General features: G+C 41.3%; 1 protein-coding gene across 5 annotated transcripts in view; it reads left to right on the top strand.

Moving 5' to 3' along the window:
• The window catches only part of HAT1 (histone acetyltransferase 1), a 241,655-nt gene that overhangs the window by 40,420 nt on the left and 175,414 nt on the right, over positions 1-25,821 (top strand). For all 5 annotated transcript variants that reach the window (XM_085645300.1, XM_085645299.1, XM_085645297.1 and 2 more), the window contains one exon: positions 7,498-7,569. In XM_085645300.1, the coding sequence (XP_085501426.1) occupies positions 7,498-7,569 (72 nt within the window). The remainder of the gene's footprint in view (positions 1-7,497; positions 7,570-25,821) is intronic.

The raw sequence follows: 25,821 nt of genomic DNA, 5'->3' as shown, positions 1-25,821 counted from the left end.
TTGTTTGCTCCAGGCAGTCGTCAACCACCTCCAGACGACTGCGATTCTTTTAACATAGATGGTGTTTACTGTTAATATGTCAAAGTCACTCCTGACTCCTTCATATGCGCTCCTTTTCATTGGAGCCATTCTGGATACTATACAATTTTGTGCCTTTCCCCTAGGGCAGGGTCTCCAGTATGTTTAGTCTACAATATCGTTGTTTCAGACTCTTTGCTGGGTCTCAGTGCAGATGACTAAGGTGGGTGGGATTGCTGGCCTCCTGCATCTTTCTGGTGATGCACGCAGGCTCGGCAGTGGGTATGAAGGTTCAGAGGTCACTACACCAGTGAGACATGTTAAATTGTATCCAGGTTTCAGTGGGGACTGCAAAACATCTGGAGGCTGCTGGATTTTAATGGCGATAAGTGGCAGAAGCCTCTCTTACTCCACCCACATTAGGCAGTGTTAACAGAGTCATCGCTTCTGGGTTGGGAAGTCCACCTGGGAAGGCGGATATTAGAGGCCTTGAGTCTCAGGCGAAAGCATAATTCCATATAGATTGGTTAGAGTTGGAGATTTGCTTGACGTTGAAGACCTTCCTGCCCACCATCTGAGGAAGACTGGTGTAGGTGCTCGCGGACAAAGCGACCACCATGTGTTATGGCAATAAACAGGACTGGGTGGGCTCTTGGGTCCTGTGCCAGGAAGCTCTACGCCCCTGGAAGTGATTGGATTTTCCAGGAATTTCTCAGGTGGTAAACCACCTAGTATGGTCTCTAAATGCTAGGGCTGACTAATTTCGCCGCCGACACCTAGCAGACCACTGATGACAGTAAAATATTTGTAAGTGGTGCAGGGCTTCTTCCATCAAGTGGAAAATCCTGGCTCAGTATTTTGGCCACATTGGGATTGTGCAATGTCAGCACTTTTACACATTGGAGTTACCAAAGAGGCTTTCTCTCTGAGACTGATTCTGCTTTGAGTGGAGCTTGGGATGTCTGTATGCCTTCCCACAGCTGCGTCTCTTGCCCAGAGTTCTGAATAAGATCGAGAACGATTACACACAAGTGATCCTAGTGGTGCCCTGATATCTGGAGCATGAGCATCTGTTCTCTGATTAAGCTGCCACTTTGGGAGGATCTTCTGTCACGGAAGCAAGGTAGGATGCTGCGCCCTCGCAATCTACATCTCCTTGCTTGGAGAGTGAGTGGTCATAGTTGACCTCATTTGACCTTCCTCCAAAGGTCACCGATGTCATCTAGGCAACTGGTCGCCCTTTTATAAAGTTAGTGTATGATAGTCTTTGGGACAAATTTGTGGTTTGGTATGGCTCGCCTGAATGACCCCTTGTCTGAAGCTTTGTTTGTTTTGTCACTGGCCCAGCATGGACTTGCTGTGAGCATTATTAAAGGCTGTTTGTCGGCTCTCAGCTTTTTTGTGGTTGCCTGATCAGCATGCATTGTTTAAATCACCCGATACGTTGAACTTTCTAAACAATTTGCAACATTTATTGCCACTAAAGTACATTTTGATGCCACAGTGGAATTCAGATTTAGGTATTTTTTAATGTGTAATCCCTTTGAGCTGATGCACAGTTGCCAATTATGTCTGGTGACTCTCAAAACTGTCTTCCTGATTGCCACAACATCAGCTCAGCATGTGAATAAGGTTCTTGCTCTTTCTGTCCTACTACCATGTACAGCATTCTTCCCAGATGAGCTAGTGCTAAAGACCTGATCTTGTTTTCTGCCAAAAGTGCTTACACAGTTTCACTTTGAAAATGTTCTCACACTCCTGCCGATCTTTGCTCCTCATCCCTCAAAAGAGGAAGCGGGACTCCATTGTTTGGCTCCCAGGAGTGCACCCTGTTTTTACATTGATCACACCTAATAACATTTTGTGAATAAATCACTTTTTGTGGGGATTCCCAGGGGAAAGAAAGGCGATTCAGTGCAATAGCAGACCACCTTTCAATGGTTTGTGCGCTGCATCAAGATCTGCTACGTATTGGGCAAGCAGCAGCCTTTGGAAGACCTAAGGGCTCATTTCACCAGTCCAACACCTGCCACCTTTCCGTTGACACATAGTTTACCTGTCCTGGATGTTGGTCAGCCAGCTATGTGGTTGTCTGTACATGTTTATGAAGCACTACTTGACTGTCAAGCCTGAGATAGGCATTTTGCCCATTCGGTCCTGCAGGACTTTTTGGTTCGAGCCAGTTCAAAGACCCACGACCTGGGGAGGTACTACTATGGTATGTATTCACAAGGAATCTGCGGTTAGAAGTAACCGTTAGAAGAACAAGTTTCGTTGAAGTTCTTTCTGGTAGATACTCAAACTACTGATTCTTAACTGACCCACCCCGTTCTGTGACTTGGCACTTTTCCATAAAAAAAAGTCGAAATTTAGAGATTTGCACGCTGGTCATGTCACTGTGTATTTTGAGGAATTTCGCAAAGTACTGCTGTATATAGAGATGACAAGTCATTGTGATTGACTAATGATAGCCTTTACAAAAGTTAAAGGCAGCCATGTTGGTAAAAGGCAGCCATGTTGGTTTTAGGTACATTTTACCTGAATTTTGCATTTCACCCATATATGTGGGTAAGTATTAGGTTTGATATTTTTCCCGTACTGATTACCACTTTATTAAAGTGGTAGTAAGGTGTGGGTTAAGTATTTAATTATAAGTTGCTATGTATATATTTTTTTTAATGTACAGTGTAAGGCAGTACTAAAAATAAATTACAAATAAATATATTTAAAAGAGAAAGGGGACAGCCCTTCGTGAGCCTTCAATGGCCCCAGGACCCCATCCAATAGGGCTGGCTCACATACTGTGTCTAGGGGAGCACACCCTGGGACATGGTAGTTTCCCTTCCTGCACAGGTAGGGGAACTTGGGTTTCCTCCTGCCTAGTGTGCGCATTTTCAAATTCTCCTGCCAAACTGGAGCAAACACAAAGTCTGATCCCACCCGGCAGGAACTTTCAAAATGCTCCCGCCGGCTCAGAGTAAATTTTGTTTCCCTGCCCACACTGATGCGGGCAGGGAAGCTGAACACATATTGCTCGCGCCCGATGCAATGTAAATAGCGGCTTCCTCCGGGCGAGAGGAATACTGGCTCCTATATCATGCAGGGATGCGGCTGGGCTTACATGTTGGTGGGTACCCCAGGTGGGCACCGTGGCAGGGGATGGGGTCCATGGGGCTGTAATTGACTTGGCGGCACACACACCCCTCCTTAAAAATAAAAGCGTCCTGGAGTCCCTGGGGCCTACTATGAGGCCTGGGAAGGGCGGGGGTGTATGTGGCTCCCTCCCTATTAATTACTTTGCACCGGGGGTTGGGATACCTGGGGCCTAATAAGGCTGGGGGGGGGGGGACATCATGCGGCCTCCCTCTCCTTTTATAATGAAATGCAGCCCTGTGTGATGGGGTCCCCGGGGCCTAATAAGGCTCGGCAATGGGTGCCAACACCCCGGGTGCATGGCCAAAGGCTGTGTGCATCATGGGGTTGGCTGCCTGCAAGGAGTTGGAAGCAGAGACTGCCCGCAAGACTGGCCCTGCGGCTAACCCCACGCACAACCAACTGTTGTGCATGGCGTAGGGCTAGCTGGCTCTGGGTGGGTGCCTGTGGGGAGTTGGACGCAGGGCCTGGCTGCATGGGGGGGGGGGTTGGCTTTACACATGTTAATAAAATATTACTTGACATTAAATTAAAAAAAACCTCCTAGAAGTTCAATGAAAAAACAAAAGTTAAAGTAACGTTAGTAGTTCGGGGTAATTTATCAGTGACAGCATTTGTTTAAACTGAGGGGAAGAAAAAAAAATCACCAGTTAACTTGGCCCCTCCCATGCACTGCTTATGACCTCGCCTATTACATCACTCATGACATGTTATGACATTACTCATGACATCATCCAAGCTTCTTTTATACACATTACTCTGTAAACTAGTATGGAATAAGAGATCTGAATGTAAGTACAAAGTAGCTCAGAATAATATGAAGCATCATTAATGCCATCACAGATACAACTCCCTTGGGTGTGTAAAACATGTTATGCGCAACACTGACCCTATACCATATGCTTCACAGGTAGCCTAGTTCACATTACCAATGAATCCTAGATATTTGGGGAAACCCTTATTACACACTATGTTCAACATGTATACAACTATTCAGAGAGAGCCAAGTTGCTCAAGATACTCAACATCTGTTACAAAATATGTACCCTACTACAGACCGTTTTTATTTGTATCGACCTCCTCACAGTCACTGAACCTATATTGAGAAATTATGATAATGGGTAGAAATGTGGATATTGTAAACAGTGTTTACTCTATGGAGACTTTTCTCTGTACCACTGTTTGCAGACAGTGAAACTCTCATGGGAAATACACCACAGAGAATTATGAAAGTATCCTTTAGAACAGTGTACACTTTCTGCAACACTGGTAAAAAAAATAAAAAAAATACACTTCACTTAAAATAACCAAGGTCTCAAGGTGCTAAAGATTATACTAATGCCTCTTTCATACTGTGGTGAATACTTTACAGACAGCCCAGCTTTTGAAGCAAAACAAGCACATGTACATAGGTTAGTACCTGGTGCACAGTTTTTGTTATGTAGAAATTGTTATGCCGAGACGATTCTGTCTAATAACTCGAGGCTGTAGTATGTAGAATCTATTCTATGTTGGAAACATTTCTCCAGAGCCAGAAAACGTGTGTGGAGCATGCTTGAACACAATTCTTCAACTGTCATCTGCACAGTTGCTCTTCAGTACAAAAATGTATAACATGTTCAATACCTCTACAGACCTACAACGCATTAGGAGTTCATATGTTTTGTACACATTTACATTTATTAGCCAGACACGGGTTGTACAATATTAGGTAGAAAAGTAATCTGTAGTTACCCACCACTATGTAAACTGTGAAATAAACTAACACACTTTTAATGATGTCATTTGAGATCTCATCAGTGTTGTCAAAAATGTTATGAAACAGGTCACCAAACTAGAACGTCACTTTAACCTTCGGTTTTTTTCATTATAAAAAATTATTATAAAGATTTGTATGCATATAGCCTAGAAAGCTAAAGAAATGTCAGTGTCTTGCCATCATTCAAAAATAAGAAACTAAAACTGCTTTTCCTATCAGACTTTGAAAACTGCAGAAAAGAATAATTATAAACAATGTATTTACCTCGAAGTTGAAAACGTAGTTTCTATATAAGTTTGGGCCCCAAGATTCTTTAAACGTGTGCGTCTTAAGGTCCTTGAGGCCGCCCTAGCGACATGGTATAAAGTGAGACGCAGATGGGGTATTGGATATTTCTCTGATTTTGCTCCCATATGGGATTCCCCCGGGACCCTACTCTGCTTTGGTGATAGCCTGGCGATACCAATTAAGAGAGCTAGTGTGGCTAAATGGTCTGATTTGTTGGACGCAGATGGGATTCTTCCATGGGAGGTCTTAAGAGCTAAGATAGGCCCCACACTCTCTAAGTTCAAGTATCTTCAACTCAAATCATGGTACCAGGCAGAAGTGGGTGAAACCTCTGGGAATTGGAAACTTGAGCGGCTATTGCAAAATGTCCAGCCTAAAAAGAAAGAAATATCCTTGTGGTATACAAGGCTTCTTGAAGCAGACGATTTGGATATTCCTCCTCAATCATCGGTTTGCAATCACTCACCCCTTGCCCATAATATTGAAGACTTCTTTGAGCCATCCTTTAAACTACTTTATAAACATATCAAACCAGCTAGTTTAAAAAAGAATCCTCTTTTTGTTCTTAATAGACTCTAATACACCCCGGCTAAGATAACTAAGTTTGCTTCACTGCCCCCCACAAATGCCCTAGATGTAAATTACCAAATGTGGACGATATCCACATCTTTTTCGAATGTCCGGAGCTAAGATCTTATTGGAAAGATGTGGGGGACTCTCTATCGGACATTTTTGAAACCAACATCGATATTAATCTCCATCTGGTGTTTTTTGGGGGTAACGACTCTACTAACGGGGTGTTATCACAGATTCATAGGGGGCTGTTATACCTTGTATTGCTAGCTCGGAGGGAGATTTGTATAAAGTGGAAAGACTCGACTCCCCCGAACAGAGAGGGCTGGCTTAAAGCCTCGTTGGGTATGGCACGCCTAGAACAAGGGAGCAAAGAAACCTCGCTTAACATCTGGCATCCCCTGCTACGCTGGGGCCGGGACTTGCGATTTGCTAACTTTTTAATTGATGGTCTCCCCCCCCGGGTCCTATGATTACATCAAGCCTCTACTACCCGGGGCAGGTCGGGCCAACCTAGGCAAATGCAGTTAGGCGAGAGGCCCCCAGATGTAAAGCATGACTGCTTGTTAAATCTGCAGGTGTCTTTTGGTGAGATGAGGAAAAAATAACTTTTTTTTTAAAGAAAAAAAAAGTTGAAAACGTTGGGACAGCATCCCTAGCTGTAAAATCCAATTTTTCAAATTCATAATTATGTATTAATTTTGGCCTTTATGAATGGAAAATCACCTAAGTAATGCCTGATAGCTTTATTTTATTGAATGCATAATGTTTGGCCCATTTTCTAAGCTAGTCGCATGCTGACCCAAAAAAAAAAAAATACTCTTGCGTGTCTAGGAGAAAAAAGAGGATGAAAATCTTGCCGCCCAGTTTACATGTCCAACTTTATCATTGTAACATGGCCTCCACATCTACACTGCTGCTACCCAGCGCATCACGCCCTTTGTCTTTTTTTGTGTATGTGCTACTCCTCGCTCAGCAAAGGTAGCATCTACAGAGCTTGCCAATGTGCTGCATGCGCCTGCCTCAGCAGAGGGTGTGGTAGAAGTATGAGCTCCTGTCACCCCAGCAGGCTCCAGCTTGGGTACTGTCTGAGTAAAGATGGTCTCCTCTGTGTTTGGACTGATCACTTCATGTACAAATGTACCAGCTTGATTCAATAGTAATAATACTCCATACGTCTGGAATGATGGTTATAAAAAAAATACAGTGTCTGCAATGTGGTTGATCAAAAAGTGAATACTAAAGTCACTAATGACTAAAGTGGGCAGACCTATAGCCTTTTTCTACATATGTATGGTGTAACTCTTGTGAGACAGCTGAACCTTTTTTCTATTCAAACCAAAAAGCGTGAAAGAGAGACTAGTTCCGCATTCCCATGCAAACATAAGTTACAAACTTACACCTCTTGCGACAAGGTTGAGCCCCATGTCTTATCCTTTGTTAGAAATGTATTTGTTTTACTGCAGTTGGTGCTTTCCTCGTGTTCATTAGCCAGCCCTTGACAGTAATTCCATTTTAAACTCGTTTGAAAATAAAGAATACAGCTGTTAATGTTCCCATCAATGTTCCACTATAAATTGCTATCAGTATTCCTAACCTTCAATGCTGTGTGTTTACATGGTATAAAGCAGTCTATTTTTGAAAAACTTAAAGATTCAGTTTAAGTATTTTACAATTGAACAGTCTGTTTACTATTTACTCCCTAGGACTCAATGATATGGAGAAGACGTTGGCAGAATTCAAATGCCATGCAAATGATGCAGTGAAGCTGAAATTAGGTAAGATATTGTGACGTTTTAATGTGCAGGAGACAGCAGTGGTTGGTAACAGTACTACAGACTTTAATGTGTAGACCTTTATCCCTTTCTGTTACAATCTCAAGGAATTGAGCTTGGCTTTTGGAAAAATCCAAGTTGCGTGCATTGAAGGCCTGGTGACAAGTGTTCTCCTTTTTGATTTAATAAATAAAAAAGAAATACATCTGCCTAACGTTGGTCAGATTTCACATCCAGATGAACTTTGAACCTCTTACCTTCTGTGTCCCTTTTTTCACAATTTGTACTTGCTTTCATGATAAGTGAAGTAAGTCTTTGTCCTTGGTCTGGCTCATCATACCAAGTGTTCCCATATGTAAGTTAAGCTAAATAGATAAGGGGAGCTGGGGGGGGGGGGGTGTTTAGCACCCCTCCCCTGCAAGTGTACACTGTTTGGACACGCCATTATTTGATGTTGAGAGGATAATGCAATGGTCTGGATTCTTTGGTTAAATGAAAGACCTTCAAATCAGTTCGCCAATTCTTACTTTCTTTCCTAATGCCCTAGCGTTTGAAGATTGTCATTTTATGTTTTTGTGGCTCGACTTATTCTGCATGCTTGTTCATCCGCTGCTAGGTCCACTCATTAATCAGTTTATACAGAGGAGCAAAAATTAGGTTTTGATTCACTTACATTGATAATGAAAAGAGAAAATTTTACTTTCCCTGTCACTAGATTTGCATGCCACACAGACCTGAAAGCCCCAAAAAATAAGAGCATGCATAGTTCCTCCACCGTTCACTGAAACTTGTAGTGGACGCTGACCTTCTTTTAAAAGCTAGCATCACTTAATGTGCACAATAGGTCACAGGCCTAAACTGAAATAGTGACATGACTAATGATTGGTTCAAAGAATATATATCCGGTTTCATTACTGACACAAGTTATCCAGGAAGTTTCACGTAGTATCCAATAGAAGGTTTAACTATTTAGTTATAAAGGACTTCATAACCGTTTTTGTCATTTCTATTCGTGGTAATTAATTGACGGTGGAGTATACAAAAGGGTGATCAAACTAGAACTGAAGTGTCGCAGATTTTTCAAAGCTTCAAAGAAGAATTTTAGATATAGTGACTCTAAATCGGAATCTTGTACATATTCTGTTTCGGCTTCATAGTCTGGCTTGTACATGTTGGTCACCGCTGGTTTTGGGAGTATAGGTGTGAAACCTGTTTTGTCAACATAGGTATCTGTTTGTCTGGTCTCAAAGTTCTGTTTCTTCCTGTAGTTGCGTATTTCTTCTGGTATGTGTGCCGTTGGAGATAATATGGAGATTTGTTTTGTTTAAATTTGTGATGTATTGACACCTTTGTTGCTGACAATAACAAGGAGCAGTGGCTTCAAACACCATACTCGTTGATGCAGCAGTAGCAACATCAGAAGCTGTCATTCTTCCAGAAAAGATCTAATGGGGGAGTTATAGGGAATAAGCAAACCTTATTGGCAATGGGCAAGCCCAGCATCTAAAAAGACAATAACTTCCTGATCTGCCTATATCAGATGGTTGCCTTGGAAAGAAGCATAGACAACAATCTGCCAGATTGACAACTAGTTATAGTTATCTCAAGAAACTAGAACTTGTGCCTTGAAAGGCAAAGATTACTTGTGCTCCCGCCAGGAACAGTATTCTCATCAATGTTTGGCAAATTTTGCATTGGTATTGCCAATGATGTTTCATAGATGTAATGACTGCCGTAATATGTTCGGTAATTAGCAGCGCATGGCGGGGGCTTTAGTTATCGTTACCTTGGGGCATGAGTTATAGTTTCTTCAGATAACTTTAATTTTAACTGCTGAATTTCTGTAGTTTTGTGTGTTTAAAATCTGAACCTAAATATAATGTCTCTCTAATCTTTGTCTTTTATTCCCAGTGAATTTCTAGTTTTTTTTGTAACTTAAAGTAATATTTAATTTTCTATGGCCGCGCACGATGGGGAATTGGCCAACCTCCGCTTGAAGCACACTGCACCCCACACATACCAAGCCCTGGAGCCAACATGCCACTGCCAAAGGCTATGTGCAGCGTGGGGTAGGCTGCCTGCGGGGAGTTGGAAACTGGGCCTGGCTGCAAGACTGGCTCTGTGGCTAACCTTGGGCATGACCAAAGGCTGTGTGTGGCGTGGGGTTGGTCGCTGCCAGTTGGGAGTTGCACATAGGGCTGGGCTGCAAGCCAGGCCATGCAGCCAGCCCCACGCTGCACATGATGAAAGGCTGTGCACAGCGTGGGGTTGCCAAAGGGCCTGGATGCAGGCAGGGTGTTTGCTTAATGTATTGTAACAAAATATTAATTTGTTAATTTTTTTTTTTTTTTAAATTAAATTCACTGAAAAACCCAAAGATTAAAGTAACATTATAGTTAGGTGCGATAAAGATAAGTTTTTGTGAAAGGAAAAAAAGAGACCTTAGACATTCACTAAAAAAACCAAAGGTTAAAGTAATGTTATAGTTAAAACCTAACGTGTATTTGTAACGCACACGTTCACCCGTTGGTATCTTGGCGCTGAATAACAGCTATTTCTTGTTACCCAACTTAATGGTACTCATTTTATCGACCTCAGATGGATGAAAGGCTGAGTGGAGCTGCCGGGATTTGAACATGTGTCCATGAGGTCGAACACAGGCCCCTGCTGTGGAGGCTATAGTCCACTGAGCCACCAGACCCTGGAGTTAGGTGAAAATGTCAGTGACAACATTGACATTTTGAACAAAAAATAAGTCAGAAATTGGCCTGAGCGAACTATAACTTGCGCCCACCCTCACATATTACATCCCTCCTGACATGTTCTATGACCTCACTGATGCCATAACTGTGACCTCATTGATGACCTCATCCAGACTTCTTTTGCAAGCATTGCTCTATAAATGGGTATGGCATTAAAGCTATGAAAGTAACGGCAAAATAATAAACTTCAATCACAGATGCAACTCCCTTAGGTGTTGCAAGCGTGTGTTATGTCCATTATTGGCCCTATACCATACACTTTACGGGTAGCCTAGTTCACGTTAACAATCAACCACAGATGTATGGGAAACCCTCATTGCACACTGTTCAATATGTATACAACTGTACAGAGAAAGCCAAGTTCCTCAAAATATTCAGTCTGTTCCACAATTAATGCCCTACTACAGACCGTTTTGATCTATCTGTATCAAACGCCTGATAGTCACCGAACCTACATTGAGAAATGAAGTTGATATGAGTAGAAAATTGGGCTCTGTAAATAATATTCACTCTATGGAGAGTTTATTAGTTACTACACTGTTTGCACTGGATTGTATCGGAGAGGGGGCATGCAGCCCCACCCCCCAAGCCTTCTGGAGGCCTGGGCAACTCATCCTCTGGTGCCGATAGGTGAATTATTTGGGAGGGGGCGTACGGCACGAGTACCCAATGCCCTGGGGCCGCTATGTGTATTATTGGGGAGGGTGCATACAGCCCGCCTCCCAAAGCCAGTTTGCAAACGCAGCGGCCCCATCCCGCGGGGCCAAAGCGGCTTAAGTTTCTGCAGGTGCCCACATGGCATACCCACCGCATCAGCAGCTGGAAGGGCTGCCTCAGTTGCCCTGCGGACACTGATTGGCTCAACTGCTGTGGGAACTGGATGTATTTATTTGGTACCACCCGGCGAAGCCATCTTTTATCTGCTTTCGCCAGGCAGGTGCAAATCCATGTTAACTGTCTGCAAGAGTGTGAGAAGAGGACCTACTTTATACCTGTCTGCACTATTGCAGACGGTGAACTGCAGTGTTCTAGGGATTGGGTTCCCGGGACACTTCTGCCATCGGATCATGGGGGATGGGATGCCTGGGGCCACTGGTTGGCTCAGGGAGTGGGGCCCCATGCCTGCTTCCACAGAAACGAATGCAGCCCTGGGTGATGGGTGTCCCCGGGGCTCTTAAGATCCTCAGGGAGAGAAAATTACCCCAGGGCAGATAGATTCCGGGGCCCTTAAGTGGCTCTGGTAGGAGATCCGCCTTCTCCCACCCCCTTCTCTTCTCCCCAAAATAAGAAGCCCCAGGAGATGGGGGCGCATTTGTGGCTAATGTTAGGGCGACTGCATGCCCCCCCCCCCCCAATAAAAGAAAACACATTCACTGCTCCAGCTGGGGGGAGCCCCATAATGACCTGTAAGAGCTTTATTAAAATATTTTTGGGGATCCCAGTAGAAAGTTGTGTACTTTCAAGCTCCTTCCAGTTAGTGGTGGAAACTGATGTGAAACCTATGGTGGATCCCAGAAAGCTATACATTTCTGAAAACCAGGCAAAATTCTGAATTCAGCAAGGGGTCATTTGTGTACATTCTTCAAGGTTTCCCTATAATAAGTAACAGTTGAAATGAAGAAATATTTAAATGCTATTTGTGTTTACGTTTTCATCTGTAACATTCAAATTATGGCAGATCTTCGACAGCATTATACTGTTACGTCCACTAGGCACGTTCTGGTTGGTAGAAAAATAGGGCTAATAGGTTGATGAAGAACCCGAGGTACCCAGAGCCAATAACCGAGCTGCACCTTGCAATAGTTTTTCATTGTGTACTGGGTATACAGCAATTCATTTGGTAAAATATAAAGAACAAAAAATAGGTATTTAGGAAACCTATGTATTTCCAAAAAGATGCACAAGATATGGAGTTTAAATGCAGTGGTTATTTGCTCGTCTCTGAATTTGTGGGTACGCTTACTAGCATGTGAATTGGAGGGCATTTTTCAAAATGACTTTCTTGCATATGGAAGGTGTAAATACAGAGAGAAAGACAATGGGTAATAACGCTTGTTCTGCTATTCTGAATTCCCCCAAGTCTCCCAATTAAATAAAGATACCTCACTTGGGTGGGAAGGCAGAGTGTGCGTGGCAGGAAATGGCCCAAAACGCAAAGTGGACACATCAAATGTTTCCTCTGAAAACTGACTCAGCTGGGGCCTAGTGCAACCACACACCCAGGGGAATCCAGGATGGGGTGACTTGTGTGGCTCTCTCCAGGTTCTGTTACCCAGAATTCCTTGCAAACATCAATCTATCTAAAACAAAAACACCTTTTCCTCACATTTCTGTGATGGAAAGTTCTGGAATCTGCGGGGAGCCACAAACTTCCATTCTCCTGGCATTCCCCCAAGTCTCCTGATAAAAAGATGCTTAACTTGTGTGGGTGTCCGAAGCAGACAATAGCCTAAAACCGTTGAGGGGGGAAAAAGTCCCAAAGGCTGTGCACAGCGATGGTTTGGGTGCCTTTGGGGTGTTGGTCCTGGCCACTGCCTGATCCCACCCCCACTATACGTCTAATCCGGTGGCACACTTAGCCGAAGGTGGTGTGCTAGGGGCTTTTTAGCCGAACACTGTTATGGACATCTTAGCCGCACACTGTTATGGACATCTTACTTTTACGTGAAAAAAACCCCATAGAAATTCACTGTAAAAATCCAAGGTTAAAGTGACGTTCTAGTTAGAAATTGTAATATTAATACCATTTGTTACTTAATGATAGCAGTACTAAAGTTACCTAAAGAAACAGACCTAAATTCAGCAGTTAGTAATTTCAGGTTACTATAACTCTCGCCCTCTGTGCACGGCTTATGAACTCACATATTGCAACAGTCATGACATGTTCTGTGACGTTCTTGATAACATTACTGATAACTGAACAGACTTCATTGACGACAATCCTGGCATGGCAGGGGTGCAGGTTGTACTTTCTTGAAAAACCTATAACTGTTGAATTTTTTTTAGTGTAAAACTTTACATTTAAGTTGACATTTTGACCTGACTCTAAAACCATTTTAACGTTTGTCAGTGAATATATATATATATATATTCACTTAAAAAACCATAGGTTTCACACATGTTATAGTTAGCTGGACATTTCACTTGTGAAAAACCAGATATTACATCACTGTATTTAGACACTTATTTACCATGTCTTCTTCCATTAATTTTTAGCTATACATATATTACAAATATTTTTTTTCAGAAAGACACATATGTCATCAGTGATGTAATATCTGACGTCATCAGCAGAGGATTGCGGTCGCGTGAGTTATAGTTGCCTGCACTAACTATAACGGGGGAATTTCAATGGTTTTTCACGAGTGAAATGTCCAGCTAACTATAACATGTGTGAAACCTATGGTTTTTTAAGTGAATTTGCAAGGTTTTTTAAATGCTAATTCCTAACTATAACGTGTGTGAAACCTATGGTTTTGTCAGTGAATTTGTACGTTTTTTTAAATGCTAAGTTCTGTATTTATTTATTTTTTTAAAGTTTTTTCACCGTATGCGCACGGTGCGCTTCGCGCACCATGCGCGCGCTGTGGGCGCTTGGTGCGCTTTGCGCACCAAGCGCCCACGATGCGTTGTTCGTGCCGTGCGCGTACGGTGCTCGCACCCCGCGATTTTTCTCATAAAAATTTATTTTTTTTAGCCTTGGGGGGTCTTCTGTGACCCCCTGACAAAGGCTAGGGGGGCAGGACCTGTCCATCCTGCCCCCTTCTCACGTTTTCCCCCTTTGTTTTTCATTGCCTCAGACTGCGAGAGACAAAATGGCGGCCGACACTTCCTGATTTCGACCGATTCGACTGTTTACTGACATCTAACAACCAATCAGAATTGCGCTCGCGCACGTCACCGTGCGCGTACGGTATGCTTACCGTACACGCACGGTGCGCGCTTATAGATATATATATGCTTTTAACTGCAATTTTCCCAGGAACTAATGAACAGATTTACACCAGACCGGCAAAAGGCACATCCCTAAACTGAGGACTACTTCAAGTAATTCTGTTCAGCCGTTCGGGCTGTAGCTTGGACTAAAGGTCCTATGGAAAAATGCATGGGGAAAACGCATTTTGGGACCCCCCTTTTTCTCAGCCCCCGCTTGACGAATCCCCCCAAGACTTTCAGGGAAGGAGCGGAGCGCCCCACCTATTTTGAAAATTTCGCGAGGATTCGTCAATCGGCGCCAAAGTTATTCCAAATAGAATGTTGCGGATTTCCTATGGAAACACGGTCCTAACTATAACTATCTACTGGCGACTGCCAGTAGATAATAAATATATATATATATATATATATATATATATATACCCCTATGGTCTGAATCAAAGTGAGGAGTTATTTACACATCTATAAACAGTTTGTAATAAGGACTCAGAATATTACATGTACAAGTCTCACCGCTTCTCCAAAGTTTTTTAAATTTCCTAACTGAATATTTAATTTAACATTAGTTTATTTTTATTTTTGTTTTTTCAATTTTAATATATTTACACCGTGTTTCAAATCTGAGTTGGGTTAGAAGAATACAGATATTAATGGGGTTTTCTGATTAGTAAGAAAGGTACCTAAATGATTCCTCTCCACTTGAGGAGTATGAAATGATAAACAAAAAGGTTTGAAATGAATGCAGAATAGATTTAATACAAATATAATCACCACATGAGGTTAGAGAAATAATGTGTTTAAATTCTATGCGTAAGGAAAACCCAATTATAGAACAGAAATACCTGTTTCAATACAGTTTATAATGTATATGTAAAAATTTATATTTTTGACGATGAGTAAAAATGATGCTTTAAATGTTATATTATAAAGGTATTTTACATTAGTTTGTAATTGAACTACAACTCCCACACTGCCTTCTTTGGGAGAGACACACAGGAAATGATGTAGTAATTTCTTGTTCAAATTGGTTAAAAAAATGTGTTACAAAGGGGGCGTTACCGTGAGCAAGATCTCAGTTCGATGACCGAAACGCGTAGGTTTGTCTCTTTGCCGAAAGAGTACTGCAACCTGTGGAAAATAAAGCAGCAAACGCTTTTTTGAAAACATTTGCCGGAGTGCGACCTATTATTTCCTTTGGAAGTGTTTGGAGAATTTTCGGCGGCCGGGTTCGGTACGAGGTTACACACAGCTTGCAGAGCGCCATGCCATTGTTCACATGACATTGTACTGGTGTTGGACTTTGCAATTTAAAGTGACAAGTGCTAATTACATTAGTTCACATGAGTGTATCATCTATAGACATGGAAGAGTTTTCAATGCATCAACTTATTTATGCTATATTTTATAAATAAATAACTGATAATTTAATTACATGGTAAAATCCTTGTTCGAATACAGAAAAATAGAAAGATAAAAGGGTTCAAATTAGAGGTTCAAGATCACAACGTTTAGTGCAATTCAATACTGGCATAATGCTGAGCTTGTACTTGCTGGTTTTTGTTAAACTTACATTTATATGTACAGTACATTATTATATAAATCCTATGTTAACCTATTCCCATTAAACTTCTAAATATTGAACCCATTATTTACTCCCAATTAAATATATACTGTTAGTCAGATTTTGCATGCATCTTGTATGTTTCAGTTGTAGTCTGGAATTGCATTCTCAGGGTTAATTCCCCAATCCAAAAACTACATAAAAAGTCATGTCCCTCTTCGATGCTTAAATACCTACTACATGTGAGTGTGGTGACTATAGAATGTGATGTGCTTGACCGAACGAGTGAATCTGTTAAAAAAACACTAAATGTTAACTTAACGATAGTTGCATAAGGAGTTGGTCATATTGGTGCGTCGCAGAGTTTTGTGGCAGTTAAATTTAATCTTGCCCAAAGTGTTTACAATACATGGAGGATTATAGTGTTTAGTGTCATACTGTCTATATTCATGTAAAAAGTCTATTTGTTATAATTTTCAATATATTCATATGTATAGTTTGAAAAGTAGTTAAGAGGTTAGAATTGAGGATTTGAAGAGAGCCACTCCGTTATGCTCAATAGGAGACTGATGTAATCTTTTATCCTAAACACATATGTAAATCCTCCATTGCGTTTAATCCTCCTGGGGTTTTGGAATCTAACTGTAAGATGTATCTTGTCTCTAATCTACGCAGTTTAGATTCTTGGTCACCTCCCCTTCTGCTGGGTGGGATAGCATACACTACAAAATATTTAAGACCCAAATTGTTGCTGTTGTGTAACTCCCTAAGATGCTGTGCAACCGGAAATGTGTTGTCTTGGTTGCAAATAGCTCGGAGATGTTGCAAAATACGTTTATGTACTGGTAACTTAGTGCTTCCCACGTACTTAAGATCACACAGAGATTTTAGTACGTATATTGCGTATTCTGTTTTGCATGTTAGGAGTTTTTGGTTCTTTATCGCCAAAGGGGGTTTTGTAAGTTTTAGTGTTGACCCCACGGAGCCAAGCTTTGCAGGTTTTGCATTTAAAGTATCCTTTGTTGGTCTTTAACCTATTTGCCTTGTCAATTATTTCCTAGTTAGTATTGACCAACGAGTCTCTCGTTGAAAGGGCCCTACTGTGTGTAATGGACACCTTCCGTGGTAACGTGGGTCCAATAACAGGGTCACTTAAAACTAAGGGCCAATTACTGTTGATGATTTTGTAAAGACTACTATGTGGTCTACTGTAACTCATGATGATTCTAAAATGGTTGGTGTCACCGCTTCCTGTGTTGATCACCTTATCCTGAGATACTAACTGTTTGGCCTCTCTTTTGTCTTTCAAAAGGTCTTCCCTATTGTGCATCATTGATTTTCTAACCGCTCTATTGATTTTTATCAGTGTATCCCCTCTCACGGAATCTGCTTGCTGCATTCCTGTGCCTCCCTAAGGTCTTGTTCCCTGCTGCAGATTCTTCTGATACGCAACATCTCGCCATAGGGAATACTGTTTGAGATGTGCCGGATGAGCACTACTTGCACGAAGGGTAGAGTTACCCGAAGTCTCCTTTCTATAGAGCCTAGTTTCAATTTGGTTGTTATGCACAAAGTTCTCTGTGTCTAAGAAATTTACAGATGTTTTACTCATAGTTGCAGTAAAATTGAGGTTAAGATCATTCTTGTTTCTCTTTAACAAATTCTTCAGCCTGCTGTTTTGTTCCATTCCACAATATAAATAAATAATCTATAAAGCGCAGCCATAAAATTATATTGTCCTTAAAAGTTTTGTCAAAAATACGTTTGAGGACCAGTCCCTCCCAGCTACCCATGTGGAGACCGGCATAGCTGGGAGGAAAACTGGCCCCTATGGCCACACCCCTTATCTGCTGGTTAATTATTATTCTACATAAAATTGTTATTCTTTAAGCAATAGTCCAGCATTTCTATCAACATTGCATAGAGTCATAGAACAAAGGTTAAAATATAGATAGGTGTATGTGTGTGTGTGTATGTATGTATGTATGTATATATATATATATATATATATATATCACTTAAAAAACCATAGGTTTCACACATGTTATAGTTAGCTGGACATTTCCCTCGTAAAAAACCAATGAAATTCCCCCGTTCTAGTTAGTGCAGGCAACTATAACTCACGCGACCGCAATCCTCTGCTGATGACGTCAGATATTACATCACTGTATTTAGACACCTATTTACCCATGTCTTCTTCCATTAATCTTTAGCTATACATATATTACAAATATTTATTTTTCAGAAAGACACATATGTAATCAGTGATGTAATATCTGATGTCATCAGCAGAGGATTGCGGTCGCGTGAGTTATAGTTGCCTGCACTAACTATAACGGGGGAATTTCATTGGTTTTTTACGAGGGAAATGTCCAGCTAACTATAACATGTGTGAAACCTATGGTTTTTTAAGTGAATTTGCAAGGTTTTTTAAATGCTAATTCCTAACTATAACGTGTGTGAAACCTATGGTTTTTTTAAGTGAATTTGTACAGTTTTTTAAATGCTAAGTTATGTATTTTTTTTTCTTTTCAGGTTTTTCACCGTGCGCGCACCGTGCACGCACGGTGCGCATCGCAGACCGTGCGCACGCTGTGGGCGCTCGGTGCGCTTCGCGAACAAGCGCCCACGATGTTTCATCAAAAAAATAAATGTTTTTTTCACCCTTGGGGGTCCTTCAGTGACCCCCTGACAAAGGCTAGGGGGTCAGGAACTGTCCACCCTGCCCCATTTTCACGTTCTCCACCTTTGTTTTTCACTGCCTCAGACTGCGAGAGACAAAATGGTGGCCGACACTTCCTGATTTCGACCAATTAGAATGTTTACTGACATCTAACAACCAATCAGAATTGCGCTCGCGCACGTCACCGTGCGCGCACGGTGCGCGCTTATAGATATATATGTACTTTTAACTGAAATTTTCTCAGGGACTACTGAACAGATTGACTCCAGATATTCAAAAGGCACATCCCTGACCTGAGGACTACCTCTCTGCCAAATTTCAAGTTATTCTGTTCAGCAGTTCGGGCTGTACCTTGGACTAAAGGTCCCTATGGAAAAATGCATGGGGAAAACGCGTTTTGGGACCCCCCTTTTTTCTCGGCCCCCGTTTGACTAATCACCCCGAGACTTTCAGGGTAGGAGCGGAGCGGAGCGCCCCACCTATTTTGAAAAATTTGCGAGGATTCGTCAACCGGCGCCAAAGTTATTCAAAATAGAATTTTCCGATTTCCTATGGAAACACGGTCCGAACTATAATATATAGAGAGAGAGAAATGTATATAATTTGTCCTAACCCTTTAACAATCCCACTACCCTTAAAAACCCCTTACCCATCCCCCAGCACCTTAAAACCCTAATAACCATTTATTACGTTTATTATCATGAAATCATAAAAAACCCTTATTACCTTTTTTCCCTTACCCATCCCTGAATCCTAAAAACCTTTACACCCGTACCCGTAACTATCCATAAACTCTTTACTACAAGATACATCCCTGAGCTGCTTGCGCTTGATCTGAGCCATAACAAGTTATTTTGTTTGGAAGACTTGGTAGAGCTTTCGCAGAAGGCTTCTCTCCCGAAATACCTTAATATGTCTAGCAACGAGGTAAGTGCTACATGCCCCCTTTGGCCCATGGCTAGAAGCATCTTTGCTCTGGCGTGTCCCCGTCTTTAGAGGTTCACGTGTAGCTTTTTATTTTGGGAAATGTTTATTTGCAGTTTTGCATCAACCTTTTATTCCTAGGGAACTCTGAAAAAATATTTTGATCATAGCATATTTAGATCTTGGATCTCATTTCTTTTCTTATTGTAACTATTAATAATTTTAAGATGACAGATACGTTAACTGTTGGTTGTTTACTCAGATTAGCCAAACGAGCTGTGGTCCAGAACAGCTGTTTAAGTGCAAAAGGCTGAATTCATGCCAGTCAAACTACTATAAGCTACATCAAAATACATATCAGTATATTTATAACCCAAATCTTGTCTCACTTAAATTTAACTTGTGGTTACCCTTGTCTGTGCGTGGCTCTCCTGCCTAACTTTTGGGGATGGTCCTGAGCCTCCGAAATCCTCCTCCTCAGCCCCTAGCCAGGCGGGGTTAGATAACTAGAGTCCGCATATAGGGCCACCACGCACCCTCCAACATTAGCCTACTTGGAGGATAGGAGGAGCTGGGAAGAAGTTGTTGCTTGTGATAATTGAACGCCATGATTGCAAATTCTTAAGACAGGGTGCCTAAATGTTTGAACTGTCTCACTCGATTAATATACTTTCCGATACCATGTTGCTCTGAAAGCACTTTCTGATTTAAGAGTGTGATGAAAGCTATATATTCAACAAACATTATGACCTTGATGTTTTTTTTTAACTGCGGACCAAGCTACATTGCAAGCAGTGTAGATGGCTCAGTGAGTTGAACGTTTGCTGCTGGCATCTCGTATGAACTGTTGGTTAGGAGTCTGAATGATGATAAAGGCAACTCCGCCTTTCTTACTTGTGAGGTTGATCATTTTATTGCTATTAGCTTACTTTAATTGCATAACCTTGGATTTAGAGTGCTTCGAAATTGCAATAATTTCACTATAAAGGGCTATATCATAAATGGTTGTATGTCATTACAACGCATCCCGTTGCAACGCATGCCTTTACCACGCATGCGTTACAACGCGAATGCCGTTACCACAAATAACATTTACCACGAAAATGCATTTACCACGCATATCGGTAAAGGCATTTTCGTGGTAAATGTTTTTTTTTTTAATAATAATGCGACCCCCTGCCCCTTTTTCTTCTAATAAATTTCCCTCCCCTCAACATTTAAAATGTTTCCCTGTGCGATTCCCCCCCCACCCACAAACGCTTAAATTTACCCCTTCGCTACACGTCCCCCTCATTAATTACTTAAACTAAATTCCCCCTTATCTCGCTGGAAGCTCTTCGATCTGCGTCGCACGTCGTGAAGTGGAAGTGTCTTTCCGTTTCCTCAAACGACGGTACGACGCCGATTGCCTCCACATCGATGGAATCAGTTTTTTGGGGGGGGGGGGGGGCCCCCAACCCCCCCTTTTTAATATTGCCTTTAGCACACATGCCGTTACTACGTATCTCGTAGTAAAGGTATGCGTGGTAAAGGCTTTTCGTTGTAACCATGCATACGTTGTAATACATGCATGCTTACTGTTATCATAAATGAAACTGAGGATGCACTGGTGCTGCTGCCCTTTGACAACCGGGATTGGATGTGTGCCATAACTTGTAAAAACACACGCTTCCATATTCCATTCAGGTAAGGTAGGATGTCGCTTACCTCCATGTTCAACATGCATTCCAATTGTGATTATTGACTTGATGTCAAACTGGCTTGCCAAATTTCCATGTACATGCCATATGCTAATAAATTCCAGATATCTGTATAATTCATAATCTGGATTTCCACAAAGTACAAAATTCAACAGTTCTAATCGGAGTGTTCGCCACTGTTCCGATCAGATTTGCCACTACTAAAACATTCTTCAGATAGGAATTTGTCATGTCTACAGCACACAATGTGCCCAAATGCTGGCTTATTTGATGGACAGTTCCATTTGTTTCTTGGTATGGAAGTTAGTATTGTCATTGTCCTGAATAAAAGAATTTACATTGGACCTGTTCAGCAATGCTTTGAGGGTCATTGATGTCGTATAACAGGAGACTGGTAGAACAGAGTGACTCTGTCTCGAGCAGCTCTGCAGTTATTCGACTGGTGGTACTCGTGGTGGAGGAATATGTTCAGCAAAGCCAGTTTCCATAAGTCCTTTCCGGTGATGGTGACTGATCCTCGAGTTATGTTTATGGTGCATGTAGGGAGCAAGCTGAAGGTGCAAACAAAATAGTCAGCCAGATAGCACATGCATATAAAATATCATGGCCTAGAACAGCGTATACACAGTGTTGAGACTTTGTACTTCGGTTCCCCGAATTAAGTATAATGCTTTTTAGATGAACTAATTGAAAACAAATTCTCTAATTACTTTTTCCAACCTGAAGATGATAATCAAATGGAAGCAAGGCAAACCAGGATAATTCACTTTGCACCCCATTGGCCCGGTTACTCTTGATAACTAAAAAAAAAAAATGCTATTTGGCAAGATCCTTTTTCATTTTCCAGGTAATTCTTTTTTGAGTTTCGTAAGTAATAGTGACCTGCAGTAGCATCATCTAAATACAATACTTACGAAGGATTCAGCACCTCCTTTACATTTGGTGGTCAATAAACACACACGATGCTCGTACCCCATTAAGCTGCTTAAGAAGTTTTACAACAAATCTCATAATAAACATTGAACATTAACAAACCAATTATTCAAGCACAGTCACATGTACATACGGCTCCCTATTTCAATATACATTGTAACATTAAGCAATTTTTACTCACCTCTGCTTAACTCCATAACCATACTAAAGAAAGGACCGTCGCTCCTAATTATATTAAAACAATAGACTATTATATTAAAACAATATTGAGCTTGCATACGATTCAAATTTTTCCAAATATAAATATTCCACAACTCCTAACCTCCGCCCCACGCGTCCCGTCCCCACCCCCCCTCGTGTTTGGTCCCTGAAATTTGGACAACATATGCAATATCTGTGTATATGTCCATATTTTTTTTTTTTTTTTACAAATCCTTCAGTCAGTCTCCCACTAATAATGCAGTTAGAGCTTTCCATGACATAGCAATGCGCTGCTAAGTGGGCACCAATACCAAGTCTCTAAAACCGCATGCACACTTATTCGTTCTTTTTTTTTGTCGAGATTGACCGACCTACAAGGCATTACATCTTCTCTTTCAGAGTCAATCTACCAATCAACTCAATCACACAGTTCAGGGCCCCACCACAAAACAATGCCATACCATATAGGAATGCTCAGCTTCATTCTTGGAGCATCTAGGGTAGGAACACAAATCCCCATGGTACATACGCCATATGCCCTGCGGTGTTAAATAAGTGTGATATTGATAATTGAACTCTGTATATTTCAGCCTAGCATTCATCAAGATCGATTTTACACTGCTCTGGCATCTCATCCGTTTATCGTCTGGCAGTTCTTAATTCAAATGGTTCTCCCAACATTCTTTAAGGGTTTCATTAGTGTATATCACTGTTGCATCAATGCGATATCGAGATTTGTAGTTACCCTTCCATCATACCCATGAGTTAATAGCAATTGCAGCCTTTGTGAGGTGGCAGGCGCCTCATGTACCTTGTTCAATGTCTGGTAGGCCTGACACGTGATCACATCATATAACAAGAAAGAACCAGGTCTAAGACCATATGCTTCTAATCAGGTCATCAAAGGAACTTGTTATCCCGCCGTCATGAGTCTCCGTCCCCCCCCTCTCCCGTAGCGGCCAGCTTTCAAATGTACACATTCAGGGGAGGACCACAATGGCCTCTCTGGTGTGTATTGGCTCAGTTTAGTATTCTTCCTGAACCATTTTGCCACCTTCGTGAGCATGTTTCCCAATGAATTACCAATTCCTGCATCCAACAGCCTATCTAAGGTATTAATTTCTCCTAGTCATCCTGCTCTAGGCTAGGTAATTGTAATTGCATTTATATAGAGCTTACTACACCTACACAAGGCTGCAAAGCACTTTTTTGGTAAGTAGCACACAACTCCGGAACCCAACAAGGACTAGTGATGAATTAGTATAGGGAAATATGAAATTAGTTTGAGCGGTGGACATGTTGGTCTGTTGTTTGGATTGAAAAGGATAGTGGAGGGAATGGGCCTTTATTTATTTATTTATTTTCCTCCGGCGTTCATCGCAGCAATAGGAGGTGGTTTAGGATGAGTAATGGGGAGGTGGAGGGGAAAGAGTCAGAGGGAAGAATTTAGAAAGGCTTCTGAGGGGAGGTTTCAATAGTAAAAGATATGAGAGGATGCAAGGAGGGTTAGAGGAGGGAAGAGTCTAGATGGAGGTTTTTTTGGGATCATAAATGTGGAACGGGGTTTGGGATGAGTGAGAGTGGAAGTAGAGGATATATTAAAACAGGTATAGGGTGAGATATAGGGTAGTGTATTGAAAATGAGAATTCGAAGCAAAGTAATAAATATAAAGATACATAGGTGCATGGAAGGTATATATGCAGATGTAAGTTGTTTAATAAACTCAGACTTTCAAGTGTTGCTATACTTTAAGTTAATTTATTTTCTTTTTTTATAATTAGATAGTGAAGCAATTGTAGATAGTTATGATAAAAGATTCTTAATTATGCTGTCACCTATATACATGTTAAACATAGATAAATATAACTATGTAATATGTACATTTGTTAAGCAGAACTAACAAATGTCTATATATTTAAAAACATTATTATACACGATTATACAAAGCAATACACATATGTAGGTACACATCTATAGTCCAAATAAATGCTTGTATACAGAGGGATATGCTAATTGTTTGAATACAGTGGTTATGTGGGGAAGAGCCAACTCTTGAGTAGTCTTCTGAAGATAAGATCTGTGGATCTTATGTTTGGGGGGTAAAGAGTTCCATAGTTTGGTAACTTGTACAGAAAAGGATGTGCCCCCTATGTTTTTTTTTTTCTTGGATGGTGGGATTTTAAGGCGAGATGCCTATCTAGAGCGAAGGTTCCTTTAGTGAATGTATTTGGTGATTTTATTCCCGATGAGGAGCTGTCCTGTTCCATGTATCGCTTTGTGGGTGATGCAAAGCAACTTTAATGTGGATCTTCCGTGTGCCAGTCAGTCAGCGCCTTGGCCACAGTAGCTTGTCTGTCATATAATTGAGTTCATAATTATGGACACCTAACCCACCTTCCTCTAGGTGAGCTTATGTTTTTATGTGGCAAGATCATTCACAATAGCTTTCCATCGCTCAGGTTGATCACTTGCATCTTGAATTTCTTCAATATGTGTATTTGAATATTCTACCTGGCTAACCGCATAAATGTCACAAAGGAGGTAATGCTCCCAATTCGACTAGATGATCGGATTGGGTCACTCTTTTCCAGCGGAACATACTGAAAAGTTGCACCGCGTCGGCACCTTTGTAGACTGGTATCTGTCTGCACGATTACAGTGCATACATTTCAAGCACTTCTGTTCCCGAGTACTTCACTGCCAATATTGTAACTTTGAGGGAGGGTCCTCGATTATGTAGAAACGTTTATAGAGTACGTTGTGTTTTTTAAATTTGAATTGCCCAAAAGTATGTTCTTTAAGAATGGCACGGTTGAAAGAGGCCCTCTTTAAACACTCTTCCAATTAGGTATTTGTTGTTAGGAACGGCATGATTAATGTGCAATTTTACAAATCAACGTTTTACCTCCAAAAGTATTGCTTCTGCTGTTATTGTTTTGCGATCCACCGGTTTGCCAGGAGTTTTCCACCTGGGCCTTGTGGCGAGTTCGAGATGAGCGAATTTGATCACTTGGAGCGAGTAAAGGGACTGACAATACATTACAATGTTTTTTGTTGACATTTATGAAACATTTACTTGGTAAAGTACATTTTGTAATCTTTGAAATGCATCAGTTTCAGTGATATAATGAGCAGTGTTCATCCGAGTCAATGCAACCGTTGCAGAGAGCTAGTGCAATTTGTAGCTCTATTTTCATGTGGGCAACTTGGAAGGCAAAATTCAGAAATGAACATGATCTTTTATTGTCGAAAAGTGGGTGGGGTAGTAAATGGCATGCAGTTACATGCTGCTAGTATTTACCTATTAAGGCGGTGTGGGGGGGAGGAGGGGTACATAGGGCTTTGGTACACATTTAATATAATTTCTTCCAAACAACAATTTCTTTATCTGGCATGTTGTCCTGCTGTTCAGTTTATATTGTATTCAACAAAGAGGAGTAGACTCGTGTCATTTCATACACATCGGTTTGTGAAAGATTGAAGCTTTGCTGTAGATTTCTGCATGCCACCAGCATAAAAACGTAACTTTTTTAATATATAATTTTCCAAAATCT

The sequence above is a fragment of the Triturus cristatus genome, chromosome 3_1 (genome assembly GCF_964204655.1).
Source record: "Triturus cristatus chromosome 3_1, aTriCri1.1, whole genome shotgun sequence".
NCBI lineage: Eukaryota > Metazoa > Chordata > Amphibia > Caudata > Salamandridae > Triturus > Triturus cristatus.
Note: the sequence above shows the minus strand (reverse complement) of the source record. Positions and strands in the feature narration are given on the sequence as shown.